Source organism: Nelumbo lutea, chromosome 1 (assembly GCF_056320005.1).
Source record: "Nelumbo lutea isolate HS-2025 chromosome 1, American lotus-T2T, whole genome shotgun sequence".
Lineage (NCBI taxonomy): Eukaryota > Viridiplantae > Streptophyta > Magnoliopsida > Proteales > Nelumbonaceae > Nelumbo > Nelumbo lutea.
The window spans coordinates 4,613,264-4,627,894 of record NC_142684.1 but is presented as its reverse complement, the minus strand read 5'-3'; the positions used below and the strand labels follow the sequence as shown (position 1 = coordinate 4,627,894).

Below are 14,631 nucleotides of genomic sequence, written 5' to 3'. Positions count from 1 at the left end.
TTTCTCTCATCCAAATTGCATTTGTTTCCTTGGCATACAAAATACTTTGGAAAAATGGAGAATGAGAAGGGATGCTAGATGTTATAAAACCGTTAGGTCTATTTGGGTGTATATTTCCACTCGGGATTTTCTGCTCACTTCTCCTATCCACTCTCTACCCTTCGTGATTTGGAGCCACACATCTCTATTTTGAATTGAGAGATGTGTACATGTCCATTATGATTGTTGTTTGATGCTCTTAACATCTAAGATAGTGTTTGGTATCAATGGTGTTTTTCGGAGCACCGGTGCCAACTTAGTGCCATAGGAATTTAATAGAAAATTGCCAAAAAAATGTTTAGTTGAATCATTTAATTGATAAACGTGTCTCTCGATTTTCGTAAAATCCGTTTATATTAGAAAAACACCAAAAATGATGTTTCTCATTTTCAAGGGCGTTCTTTTACTGTTTGGTTTATGTGGTGCCATAAAAAAAAAAAAACATTTAAAGCAAAACAACCGTACAAAATATCCATTAGATAAGCACCTTCAATACCAAATATCCTCTAAATCAGTTAGGCCTCAACTTCATTCTTCTCCTTTGAGTTCTTCCATGGTCTTAGTGTAGAATCTTGGAGAACTTGTGAAATTTCCTTTCTCAAAACAGGTTGTGGATTCTATTATTACTCTTATGGGAGATTGTGATTTTAGTTAATAGGGTATGCCACTACCCTGATCCTAAACACCGGACTGTGGCATTCACTTCAAGAGAGCTTTATGTTATGTTATTCTATTCTCTGAAGTTTCTTCATAATGGGTTTGTGATGTGGGAAATTGTAGATCAATTCCTTAAAGATTCCTAAATCACCTTGCTTCTATCTATGCTTTCTTTTGCCCTCATTCCAAAAAGGGCACAATAGACTATTCAATTTTTCATTTTCTTCTACTAGATCTCACCAAATGGTAATCAAAGTTAAAATTGTCGAAGTGAACTTCCATTAAAAAGAAAGAGAAGTAAGTAAACCTAATGTAAACTATAAGGGATGATGTCTTAGTAATACACGAACTATATGGGGTGTTTTAGTTAATATAGAATAGTATAGGGGATGTCTCAATAAACGATCCTTCTACTTATTACAGGATTTCTTCATGGAAGCGTAAAATGACATTTTTTTACCCTAATGTCTTTTCATCCAAATTAATCAAAAGAAAGAACTAAAATGTCAAATTTTCTAATTATAAATCACTAAATTTAAAAATAAATTATAATTTATCAGAAACACTCATTGGTACGACTCTTCTTTGAAATGTGTTGGGCTGAAATGCTTTATATGTTCAACAACATCATTCAGGGCGAATGGTTGATGGACGAAGAAAACAAATTACTTGAGGGACAAAATGCTCTTTTTGGTTTGCATTATCTAAAAAGTTTAGGGTTTCATCGCCAATTTCCCTTTTAGGGATTGTGTAATGAATCTATTAAGGATTTTGATTGTTCTAGCAATTCATTCCTGGATTTGAACTTTGGGCTATTTGGAAATTTAATGGGTAATTTGGTTTAAGGAATGGAATTGACTTAATATCAAACATTGTAGAATTTCTAACTCAAATCAAAGTTTTTATGGTTTATATTTAAGCTTTGTATTTATGAACTTTGAGGATTTTATTGGAATTCTTGAGGATCCATCTATTAGTATATACTAAATCAAAGATGACCATGTCTAGATGGTCTCTCCTTTCTCCCCTTAGCCCTTATCCAACTTACGCTTCTCCAGTTCTCCTTGGTTCCCCCTCCATCTCTCCCCCCAGCATGTTTTATTTACTTATTTATTATGGAATAATTTCTTAATTAATAAATTAAAGAAATACATTTCAGTTTAAAAATATATAAAGTCTATTATAATATCTAATATACATATAATATCTAATTCATAAATTTCAATTAGTCACTAAATATTGTCATAATTATTTTAATTTTTATTATCTTATTTATATAAGTTACCAAAATTAAGAAAATAAAATCAATTTTGACATTATTTGTTGTTGGATTAATGGATTTGACATTTGCAAATCATTAACAAAAATAATGTAAGGCATATAAAGCATCTGTTTGGTATCGATGTCGTTGCTTTAGAAAATAGTGATACATCAACATCATGCTGGAAAAAAAATGGTACTCTAGGAAATGCCTGTTTGTTTAGAATTGTTTGTTCATAAAAAATGGTACTCCAAGCCACGCCTTGGAAATCGAGAAGGTGTGGTTTGGAGCAACGCATAATTTGGTGTTTTCTCAAATTGCAACTTGTTACGGCCAACGAAGACCTGATGTGGTAGTGACGTGAACTTCCTATAATGGGTACCAGTGCTGAAAACAGACATTGAGCACTAGTGCCAAACAGAAAGTATTGTTGTTGCTCTTGGAAACGTCCTATCTGGCAGCAACATTTCCAAACAAAAGAAAAGACACCGTTTTTTCAGAAAACGGTGCTTCCAACCCACACATCAGCAGCATAGTTTTGTTTTTGGCAGTGAGAAAACGGTGTTGTATCTGCAGCATTGATGCCAAACATATACAAAATAAATTGTTTCTATATTTTTCAGATTTTCTTTTTTTTTTTTTTTTTTTTGGGTGGGGGGGGGGGGGGGGAAATGGACAAATCTAATAAGTATCACAAAACTAACCACAATTTTACATATTTTTGCAATTGGAACCCAATAATACATGTATCAATTGAACATGAACGACAACGATTTTCTACCAAAAAATTGAACATGAATACTTAAATAAAAAAGCATCTCCTTTGATTCTTCTATGTTTATTTTTCCTGAGTTTTAAACAATTCCAACCGTGCTTAAGCTAGACAACATAATGGTAAAGTTTTGAAAAAGTTGATCAAAAAAATCCAAAAAGCAGGTCCACCAACTGGTGTAAACGTATGTTTCGTATCCATCTGTATCCACTGATATAATGAGATACATCACGGCACGGGAGTATCTACAAGTATATCAAATTCACCAATGCCATGTGCTCATGTCTTTGGATACTTATGCAATACACCATGTATTGTGTAGAGGTGAGCATAGGTCAATTCAGTTCTATGGCATAACCTGGAACCTCCTACCTTGTAGGGGTTGGTTCCAAGCTTTTGGAATTAGAACTTACCTTGTGAAGGTTGGTTCTAGGGTTGGTTTTGGCCTTAGTGGTTCCAAGGTCAACCCATGGAACATGCTCTTTCTTTACTCTGCCCCTTTAAAAAAAAGAAACACATTCTTTAAAAACTTGATTTTCAATAAATATACTTTACAATTTAAAACTTACATTATTTTTATGATTAAATTGAATAATTTAATATGTAAATCATCATAATATATTAATATATGGTTATCATTATAATTTAAATTTTATAAATATTACCTTTATATTACTTGTTATATACATCCAAATATAAAAATGAAAACAAAATATTAAATCACTTAAGTAAACTCAATGGTCAAATGAGAACATGGCCTTTGTAACCATGAGTGCTTGGGCTCAAATCTTTACATCCACAAAAGTAATTTGGGGTTTATTTCAATGCAAGTTTGGTTCCAAAGTCAATTTCACCAAGGCCAACCAAGGCTGGTTTATCAGGTAAGTTCAAGTAGGGGGTTAGTTCCAATAATTTGGAACCAAACCACACCCTATAAGAGATTGGATAGGGAAGTTCAGGCCGACTCAAGGTTGATTCCATTCGTTTCCAGGTAGAGCCTACCCATTTGCTCACCCCTAGTATTGTACATATCAAATCGATATTTTGAAACTTGGCCAGATGAAGGCATTGGCAAACCATGGCCTACCTAGACCAAAAAAAAGTTTGCATTTTGAAGACTAACTGAATATGACTTATGCATTTAAAGCCCAAAAGTACAAAGGCCCACTTCAGTTCCACATTCCAATGCTCAAAGGTAAAATCTATCCAAATTAAAATTAAAACCCTAAACATCACCATTCTATTGGGAAGATAGGAACTCACGCATATATTCTGATAATGAGAGGAGCAAAGAGAACATCATTGACACATTCAACATTAGGGCGGTGCATTGACTGAAGTGTCTGGAGTTATTTGAGGGTGTCACTACAGATATGTTGAGGAGTTGGAAGGAAGTGGCTAACTCAACCCTATTTCAAATTAACATTAGCCCATTGTGGTCTTTGCCAGCTTCTGGTTTTATTAAGTGAACTTTGATGGAAAAAGTGATGGTAATCCGGCACCCTCAGGCATCGGAGGAATGTTTAGAGATGAGGAAGGTTATTGCTATATTTTTAAGTCCAATTGGTATAGGGGATTCACTTAGAGCTGAGGTTATGGTCGTAATGGAAGGGTTAAAGAAGGCTAAAGAATTGAATCTCGGAAAGTTAATTGTAGGAGACTCAAAAGTGGTGATAGCCTTATAGGTTGGTTGAGATCCCCCCTTTGAACTACTGTTATGCATCTTTATTCTTCTTAATATAAAAGATTTTTATTAAAAATAAAGAAAAAATGAGATCCCCCCTTCCTTTTCATCCTCCTCATAACCCCCTTCCTCTTAAGGAGGCTTACACCTCTTGCGTTCTGATTTACGCCTCACGCTTCTTGCATTCAAAAAAATACATAACATCATTTTCTTTCAATGATGAAGCAATACATAATAATAACATTTCAATATAAAAATGTGTCGAAAGCTGAGTGAACCGGCATACAGCATGAACAGTGTAACGAATTTAAGGGATGTTAACAGAGTTATTGTATGTCAATACCAAGAAAGAAAAGTTACGTGCCTGAGTGGCACATGAGATGTGATTCCGGCTTCCCTTTTCTGCTACACTGACAATTCTTTGAAGATAAGTTTCTTCCACCAGTTACCAAAATTCTTCTATATCAGTTGGGACCTTAGTTGAAGACCTCAATATTCAGCGACCTCAATATTCAGCTTGTAAGCTGAATGAAACACAGTAGTCTGCATCAGATCCTATCTGACCAAGCATGTGCTGGTTAACATACCACATAAAAGAACCTGAAAAACTGATGACTAATCAACCGGTACCATCCAGTTGGTAATTGAAAGTGGTATTCATTCAAACTGACATGGACTTTTTTATTGGTTAAAATTTTCCAGGTATCATATATTTCTGGTTTCATAGGAATTGCCCACACAAAAAAGTTCCTTTTATTCCTCTGTTCCATTAGTTCTTTTAATATTTTATCTGAGCTTCAAGACTACTTTGGAAGAACTGTATGTGAACTTGTGAACTGAGTTCGAACTTACCTCATAAGGAAATCAGCAACCATATCTAACTTTCCATGGTCTTGTAAATAGCATAACCCAATAAGAATGGAATTGAAAAGCAATATACTGGGAAATGAAGGAAAGGGTTCATTTCATAAGCCTTCATCAAAGCCTCACAATGCTGTTAACAAAAGCAAATAAATAAGAATCAGAATAAAGAAGAATTCAACCTTGTGAACCTCATCAGGGAAGGGGAGAAAAGGAGTAAAAAATAAAACCCAAGAAAATTCAAGAGAGTTACCCTCCAATGTTTCCAATAAATAATCAAGCACACCACCAAGAGAAGTTTTCTTATCCAACGCCCACCAAGGAAAAGCTTCAATCTTTTATTTTCCTTGTGAACATACATCGATGATTTCTTGTTCTTCTGATCATAGTCATCTTCTTTCTTCCCTGAAAGCAACAGATAGTGAACCCTGAAAGCCCCTCTTTCAGTAGCCAATACTCCTATAACCAATATAGAAGGCAAGACCACAAAAACGAGGTGGGGTAGGACAACCACCATTACATCTGGATACCCAACATAAACGCGTTTGCCACTCTCATTAGAGATATTCACCACCCAACCCTTGTAGGTCATGTATTCTCTAACCTGACCTTCAGTGAAAACTTTTCCGAAGCACCAAGGAAAGAATATCAGGTAGAACAAGTAAGCTAGCATGCCAAAACATACCTGTAAGACTTTGTGTGACTCTGTTAAAAACAATAACATACCGGTTAAGAAGCCCTTGTTAAGACTCGAATTCTTATTTGTGTACTGATTCTTTGAACAGAAGAAAAGAACAGTCAGAATAAGTAGCATGGAGAAAATAAATAGGAAGGCAGACCAGAGAATTGGGTAGTACAAGGCAGCCCATTGACAACCCATCACTAGAAATTCCTTCCACTTCCAATTGAGTTTTGCACTGAGACCATTAACTGAAAATGGTCTTAACTCACTTAAAGTTGATCTACCTGTGGCATCAGTTGCTTCTATTTGTAGCCAAAACCGATCAGGAGATAGGTCCTCAAATGCTCTCCAATTCCATGGGATGGTATAAAGATCTCCCCTGGTAGAGTTCTCCTCATTCTTTCTCATAGATGCCTCCATGATCATTTGAAGATATCCAGGATTTGAGTCATATATCCTTGCCACAACTGACACAATTGAAAGAACTGAGAACACCAGAGCTCTAATGGTTTCATAAGATGAAGGATCCATAGAGTGACAACCATATTCTTGATGATATGAAGCTGTGAGCATGAAGCGAGAATCTAGTGGAAATGTGGGCAGTATAATAGTTTTTTTAGCCCCTAACTTGAAGTCAATATCAATAAATGAAACATGACCTGCATCAATGGCCAACACTCTCATGGCCCTACTCTTTCTCCAATCACCCATCTCCCACTCCCAGAACTCTTCCACTGGTGGGGCTCCAATAGAACAATTCAGATGGTTCACATTAGTTCCTCTAGGTGTCTGGTGGATATTTAGCTGGAAATACTTCTCTGATGATAAGAAATGATCATCTGGCAAATGATGCCGCTTCAAATTCTTACCAAACCTTGTATGAAGATGCCCACATAGGTAGGCTGATAGAGAGTGCTTGAAAAAAACATCTTTCAGACTCTTGCTGGAATCTGTGGACGCTGAGAATGAAAGTGGAAAGTGCCCAAAGGATATCTTTGTTAACTGTTTTGTTAATTCAGAATTCCATTGTGAAAGCTCAATATCTATATCAGCAAGTAGTTGATCAGTAGGATGCCCAAAAAGGTTAGTTGGACCCCTTAAACCAATGGACATTGTGTTATCAAACCCAACAAATAGATGCTTCCATTGACCATTCTGGTAGTTTCAGATCACCATATAAAAAATGAGGTTAATAACCAGTTTACAAGAAATAATATCTTTTTCTCATGGAAACAGTTGCAGAACTAAGGATTTAACTATAAGTAAATACATTTTCCAGAACTAAACATTTAAATGAGGTTTTTAAGAACTCAAAATTCAATGCCACAACTGGGTCAGTTCCATTAACATTTCAAAAGAAGATGGGAGTGCTTATTGGAGTTTCCACAACTGGTTAAATTCTTTAGGAATTGTAGAACAACCAAGTTCCATCCTTTTTTTTTGATAAATGAGAGTAATTTTATTAAATCAAATAATAAAAATACAATCAGCCTAGGAGGAGGCACGAGATGTTACCCCCTAGGACTGAACCATATACACCAAAACTGCCCAAGCCTGAGACACAATTACAAAGTAGCCCAAAACAGATCTCCCCCTGACACCCCCTGCTTGGCCAGAGAATCAGCCATTGCATTTGCTGCTCTTCTAACCCACTGAAACCTGACAGTCATATTCCTTGTCATCCATTTAACTTTCTTTAACAGATCCCTGTAGCCCCAACAAGCTGCTTCTGGCCTAATTAGCCAGCCTACAACCACCTTGGAATCCCCTTCTACTAGCAGATTTGTCACACACCACTTCGACTAGCCATCTGTATACCTTGTACCGCTGCTAGTAGCTCTGCCCTTATCAAATCACCTTCACCCACTGGTCCTGAAAATAGAGATAACGTATTGCTGTCTTTGTCTCTCAGAATCCCACCAATTCCCAATGGCCCTGGATTGCCTTGGAAGCTTCCATCAAAATTCAATTTTACCACACCATCCAGTGGGGGAATCCATTCAGCTTGTGATTTGATCTTGGTAGAAACTGTAGCAGCCACTGCAGCCTAATTTCTCCTTAAGTCATCGAAGGAGTAATCTGCCAACAAGTGTGAAGATTTTAACCATGAAATAGCCCTTGTCAATATGCATTCCTTGATTTCAGCGAGACTTCTTTCATGTTCTAGAAATATTCTAGCATCTCTCCACCCATACAGTCCACAACGTAGAAGCTCTTATACATTTCCACATTAGCTTCCCTCTTTTTGTCAATCTTCCAAAAGCAGCCGGAGTGAACAACAACTTTACTTCAAAGGGCAAATTCCACCTGCACCCAAATAATGAAACAACCCAGTTCCAAATATTGGTAGCAAAGGAGCATGATATCAGCAAATGGTTACAGTCCTCACCCTTCACTTTACACAGAGGACACCAATTAGGGGACAAACACATAAAATGTTTCTTCTTTTGCAAGTTTTCTGCAGTATTGATCTTACCATAATTGGCTTCCCAACAGACCACTGCAATTTTGGGGGGAATCGGTCTTGACCATACCTCTTTAACGGGGAAGACTTGAGAGGAGGGATTGGAGAAAAGGGCTTTAAAGAAAGAGGCGCAAGTGAATGAGCCAACCGGGCTTAGGGACCAGACTCTTGTGTCCGGGTTAGGGGGGTCCAAACACACCGAATCTAGAAGTAACAACAGCTCTGAAACGCAAAGGAATTCTTCATCCCTTAACCCTCTTCGAAACCCGAGATCCCAATTTAAGGCCAAAGGGCAAACCGCGGGGGGGGGGGGGGGGGGGAAGGAACTAAGAAATGGGTTTCTTTTTAAAAGGGGAGATGGAATAGAGAGAAGGGAAACGATCTTTTAGGGGTTGAGAGCTCACCCAAGTGTCTTCCCAAAAAAGAATGGAGTTCCCAAAGCCAGCATCATACCTTACAAAACTGAGGAACTTGGGGAGAATCATAGAGATAGCCTTCCAAGGTGTTGTGAGCAAAGCCCTTCGGGATACTCCCGCATCCCAACCTGATTCGGAACAGCCATGGATACTTTTCACTACTTCATGCCACAACCTCTCCCTCTCCAGGGGCCACCTCCAAAGCCACTTACCTAAAAGAGCCTCATTCTTGCTCACCACATTCCCTAATCCTAGGCCTCCTTCCTTACTCCGACACACCACCTCCCACCTAATCAAGTGATCTTTTTTCTCTTCACCAGGTTCCCATAAGAAATCCCTCATTAGTTTTTTCAACCTCTTTGCCTCTCTCTTAGGAATTCTAAAGACTGACAGGAAGTATAAAGGCAAGTTGGCTAAAGTTGCTTTAATCAAAGTAACTCTACCCCCCTTGGAAATAAGTTTCTCTTCCAAGCTACTAATCTTTTTTCGAATTTTTCCACCACCGGGTTCCAGAACCTACTTTCCTTTGGATTTGCACCTAATGGAAGTCCTAAGTAGGATAGAGGCCACTGAGAGCAAGTGCATTCTAGCAAGGCTGCTATCCTTGGCTCAAGAGAAAAGATAAATAAACACAATTTCTTAATAAAGAAGCATAACATACAGAATTTTTTTAGAATTTATCTGATTTGATGAAGGCCAACTCAGAGTTGTTCTAAAAAAAGAACAATTGAGGAAAATCAGATATTGAGTACTAGACAACATTTAAAAATAAGTAAATCAATAACACAGTGGAAAGAATGATAAACAATAAGGATGAAATATTTTCAGGATGTTAGGGTGTGATAAAGTCTTAATCAATCATCATCATAGAATATTTATCCCAACTAAATGGAGTTGGCCACATGAATTGATGTAGGACCAGCTCAGTTCTAGTCCTTGGAGAATGTTGAATGGTCTTGATCAGAGTTTTATGGCTGTTGATGGCTGTAATGGCTTCTTGAAGGAATAAGAGCGCAAATAGGGAGAGAAAATACTTGGAATCATTCACAGAGTGCCTAGCATCATTCTAGGGCATGGGAATCACTCACCATAGCTAGCATAAGCTAAAGAAAACTTAATAAACTTCATTGCTTTTGTGTAAAACGTCCATACATATTTATAGACTCTAAACTCATAAAAATCATAGGAGTCGAACTGTTAGACTCAATAATCCTAGTAGGACTCAAACTAAGCTGTTATATCCTATTTTAATTCAAAGAAGACTCAATAATTCTAATCCTACTTAAGCAATGACACTGAAATTTTAAATATAAACAAACAATAGCTAGACAATCAAACCCTATTATTGGACCCTACATGAAATTATAAAATGGCAAAAATAACATTGGCGTTTAATTCAGTCCAAATCCCAAGTACCATCACTATGCCATATCAGGACCTGATGTAAGGCCTTCTTCTTTCTAGAACAAGTCTTCAAGGGTGCTGATCAATTCCTATCATCTCTCCCCGACTCGAAAGAACTCGATCCCAACAAGTTAAAAGAAGCGTACCTTTCATAAAGATCTAGGTTAAGACGACGAAAGTCCTCAGCAGTGATCCAAGAACTCTCAGACATAGGCCTGCCTTTCCATTTGACAAGGAATTTCTGATACCCTCTTGTAGCAGTAGATATTATTTCCTCACCTAAAACATCTCCTGGAATGTCATTTGGAGCTGCAATAGTTGGCAATTTAGATACAGGATTCTAAAAAGAATCCAAATGTCCATGGTAAGGAGTCAAATCCTCAACAATGAAGATAGGACTAATTCCCATGTCATCTGGCAACTCTAGATCATAGGCATTAGAACTTATCTTCTTGATGATTTTGTAAGGACTAGCACTCTTTGAGTGGAGCTTCTTGTACACACCTTTAGGAAGACGCTCTAGTTGTATACGTACCATAACCATGTCTCCCTCTTGATAATTTGCCAATCATCGATGAATATCAGCTCTAGTCTTATATAAATCATTACTCAATGCAATTTTTCTCCTAAAATCATCATGTACCTCTCTTATGTGCCTATAAAATGCTTTTGCCCCAATGCTAGCATGTGTATCTAGTGGTAAAATAACTAAGTCAATTGGCCACTTAGGCTGAATACCAATCACCACTTCAAATGGACTTCTTCCTGTGGATCTATTTACTGAGCTGCTATAAGCAAACTCAGCTATTAGAAGCACTAGATCCCATCTAGAAGTATAATCACCAACTAGAGACCGTAAAAGATCTCCCAAGCTTCTATTTACTACCTCAGTCTAACCATTTGTTTGGGGGTGAAACGATGTAGAGAATTTCAGCTGAGTATTGAGTAGTTTCCAAAGTGTCTTCCAAAAATAACTCATAATCTGAAACAATAGTAGAAGGTATTCCATGAAGTCGAACAACTTCTTAGAAAAATATAGTAGCAATATGTGTTTTGTTGCAAGGTATGAAATGAGCCATCTTGAAGAAACGATCCACCACAACATAGATTGTATCATGACCCCTAGCAATCTTGGGTAATCCAAGGACAAAATCCATGGATAGATCTTGCCATGGTTCATGAGGAATAGGTAGGGGTGTATATAGCCCAGTATTATGCTTTCGTCCTTTGGCAAGTTGGCATGTCCTGCATTGCTTTATTATACGAGCAACATCATTCTTCAAATTAGGCCAATAAAACCTATCTTCCACCATAGCAATGGTCTTATCTCTACCAAAATGACTTGCTACACCTCTAGCATGTAACTCCCAAATAACAGCCCCGTAAAGGGGTATTTGGTAGACATAAGTGGGTATCATAAAACAAATAATCATTATGTAGTGAAAAGGAAGGATACTCATCCTCTTTCCCAGCTTGTAAGTCAGTATAGATGATGTTGAAATCCTTACAATCAGCATAGTCTTGCTTTGACTTGGACATTCATGGAATGAAGTATATAAGCCATTCGACTTAGCGCATCTGCCACTATATTCTCATTTCCAGCTTGGTGCTTAAGAACGAAGGTGTATTCTTGTAGGAATGGAACCCACTTCCCATGCCTATAGTTTAGTTTCTTTTGGGAATTCAAGTGCTTTAAAGCTTCATGATCTAAATAGAGAACAAACTCCTTGGATATTAAGTAGTGTTGCCAATGTCGTAGAAATTGCACTACTGCATATAACCCCTTGTTGTAAGTTGAATATTTCTGCTTGGCTTCATTTAGTTTCTCACTATGAAATGCAATGGGATGGCCTTCTTGCATGAGAACCCGTCCAATTCCTACACCGAATGCATCACATGCCGCTTCAAAGACTTTAGAGAAGTTTGGAAGTTGTAAAATAGGTGCCTTTGACATTTTCTTCTTGATAGTCTCAAATGCATTTGTTGCTGCCTTAGTCCAATTAAATTCACCTCCTTTCATTGAATCAGTAATTGGAGCAATGATAGTGCTGAACCCCTTAATAAATCTTCTATAAAATGTTGCTAGGCCATGGAAGTTTCTAACCTCTTAAAGATTGGTGGGGAGGGGCCATTCTAAGATAGACTTTACTTTCTCAGGATCAACACTAATGCCTTCAGTAGAAACAACAAACCCCAAAAATAGAACTTTGGGTGACATGAAAGAATATTTCTTTAAGTTGATGTAGAGTTTCTCTTGGCGTAAAACTATCATCACTTGATGTAGATGATCAATATGTTCTTCTAGACTATGGCTATATATAAGGATATCATCAAAATAAACAACTAGGAAACAACCAATGAAGGATCGAAGTACTTGGGTCATCATCCTCATGAAAGTACTAGGGGCATTGGTTAGTCCAAATGACATAACTAACCACTCATATAAGCCATCTTTTGTCTTCAATGTTGTCTTCCACTCATCACCAAGCCCAATCCGTATTTGATGATAGCCACTCATATTGATCTTAGAAAAAATGGTCACTCCAGTCATCATATCAAGCATGTCATCAAGCCTAGGAATTGGGAACCTATACTTGATAGTAATCTTGTTGATTGCTCTACTATCAATGCACATATGCCAAAAATCATCTTCCTTTGGAGCGAGAAGAGTTGGAACAGCACATGGACTAAGGCTTTCTCTAATAAAACCTTTCTTTAGGAGGTCATCAATTTGTTGAAGTTCAGCCTGCTCTATAGGATTCATATGATAAGTTGGTAAGTTGGACAGTTGTGACCCTGGCTGCAAGTCAATAGCATGTTGAATGTCTCTCATGGGAGGTAACTCATTAGGTAGCTCTTCTGGTGCCAAATCTGAAAACTCATCCAACACTTGGACCACTTATTTAGGCATTTCAGTAGGTGGAACAACACCTGGTTGCTTTACCCCCTTGGATATTAAAATTACAACATATACAACTCTTGTCTCCTTGCTTTCTACTTCAAACTCTTTTTTTGGAGAGCAAATGCAACAGTTTTTCTTAGATTCAGCAATGGGCCCTTGGGTTGTAGTCTCCTTTTGAGGTGGCTTGGCATGCCTTTTAATAACTTCTGGTGACATTGGCTTCATGATAACTTGCTTCCCATTAAACAGGAAGTGATAGGTGTTCTCCCTTTCCACAATGGTAAATACCCCCATCATACAATTAAGGCTTTCCAAGCAATATTTGTGTAACATTCATAGCAATAATGTCACACCAAATAGAATCAGAAGAACTACCATAAGAAATAGTAACAAGGGCTCATTTAGTTATCAGAATTGTTGTTTTAACAACCCAAGCAATCTTATACGATTGTAGATGTAGTGTCAACTTTAGCCAATCCACAGTGCCTTCAAAAATCACATTCATACTACTGCCACCATCTAAGATAAGCTTACAATACTTGTCTCCACTCTTTACCATGATTTGAAATATTGCTGTACAAAGCCAATCTTCCTTGATAAATCCTTTGGGATGCAAAAATACACCAAACTACACCAATATAGTTGTTGTCTTCATCTAAAGAATCATCATCAGTGAAGGAATAATCCTCTTCTTCAGCTAAGTCATCACCTAAGTCACCTACTGCTTCAACGCCTTCTTCATAAATGATATTAAGGCTTTTGGTAGGGCATTGGTAAGCCATATAGCCCTTTCCTTCACATCTAAAGCAACTAGTATCAGGCTGTTTTTTTCTGAGTTAACACCACTAGAAACTGATTTACTCTTATAGTCAGCCCCTTGATAAGGTCTAGACCCACTAGGCTTATTAGAGCTGGCATTAGATGAAAGAATGGTAGGATCCATCTAATGGACGCCATAAAGGTTGCGGAATGGGTGGGCAAATTTCAAAAATTTTCCTACCTTCTCCCAATTGGGAATCATATTCCCTAAATTTAGGATACAATATTCAAGGATCCTACTTGAACCATAATCAAACCAGATCTGTACCAAAAGATAAATGGGAGGAATATACCTGATCCGGAGAAGCACTATCTCCCAAAGTTGGTGTTCACGCCCAAAGAATGCTCCAAGATCCGTTCCTGCTGAAGATGACACTGCTGTGGATGGAACAGAACCAGCAGAGTGCGTCCTACACACTGGATCCTTCACAAGAATCCTCTGGAAACACTAAACACTGAATCCTTTTAGTCTTTGTTGCAAGACTAACGTCAAGAACAGATTTCTTGACTTTCTTTTTCTGCAAAGATCTGATCTTGCAAAAAACAAATGGCGGCAGCAGGAGGAGAACTCTAAAGGCGAAAAGGCTGAACAGCCTTTTTTCTTTTTCTGGAGTATGAAATGAGATCCTATCTCAATTCGCAGGAGATATCCTATATCTCTTCAAGGTGG

General features: G+C 37.5%; 1 protein-coding gene across 5 annotated transcripts in view; it reads right to left on the bottom strand.

Moving 5' to 3' along the window:
- Positions 1-4,607: 4,607 nt before the first annotated feature.
- The window catches only part of LOC148873266 (Calcineurin-like metallo-phosphoesterase superfamily protein), a 51,132-nt gene continuing 41,108 nt past the window's right edge, over positions 4,608-14,631 (bottom strand). The window contains exons 3-6 of one of the 5 annotated variants that reach the window (XM_088961917.1): positions 6,241-7,111; positions 5,528-5,979; positions 5,266-5,407; positions 4,608-5,013 (exon numbers count right to left, since the gene is read on the bottom strand). In XM_088961917.1, coding sequence (XP_088818043.1) covers positions 5,291-5,407; positions 5,528-5,979; positions 6,241-7,111 — 1,440 coding nt within the window. In that variant the 3' untranslated portion in view covers positions 4,608-5,013; positions 5,266-5,290. Of the gene's footprint in view, positions 5,014-5,265; positions 5,408-5,527; positions 7,112-14,631 lie in introns of all 5 variants that reach the window. The other 4 variants (XM_088961918.1, XM_088961914.1, XM_088961916.1 and 1 more) reach the window with 4 other exon arrangements.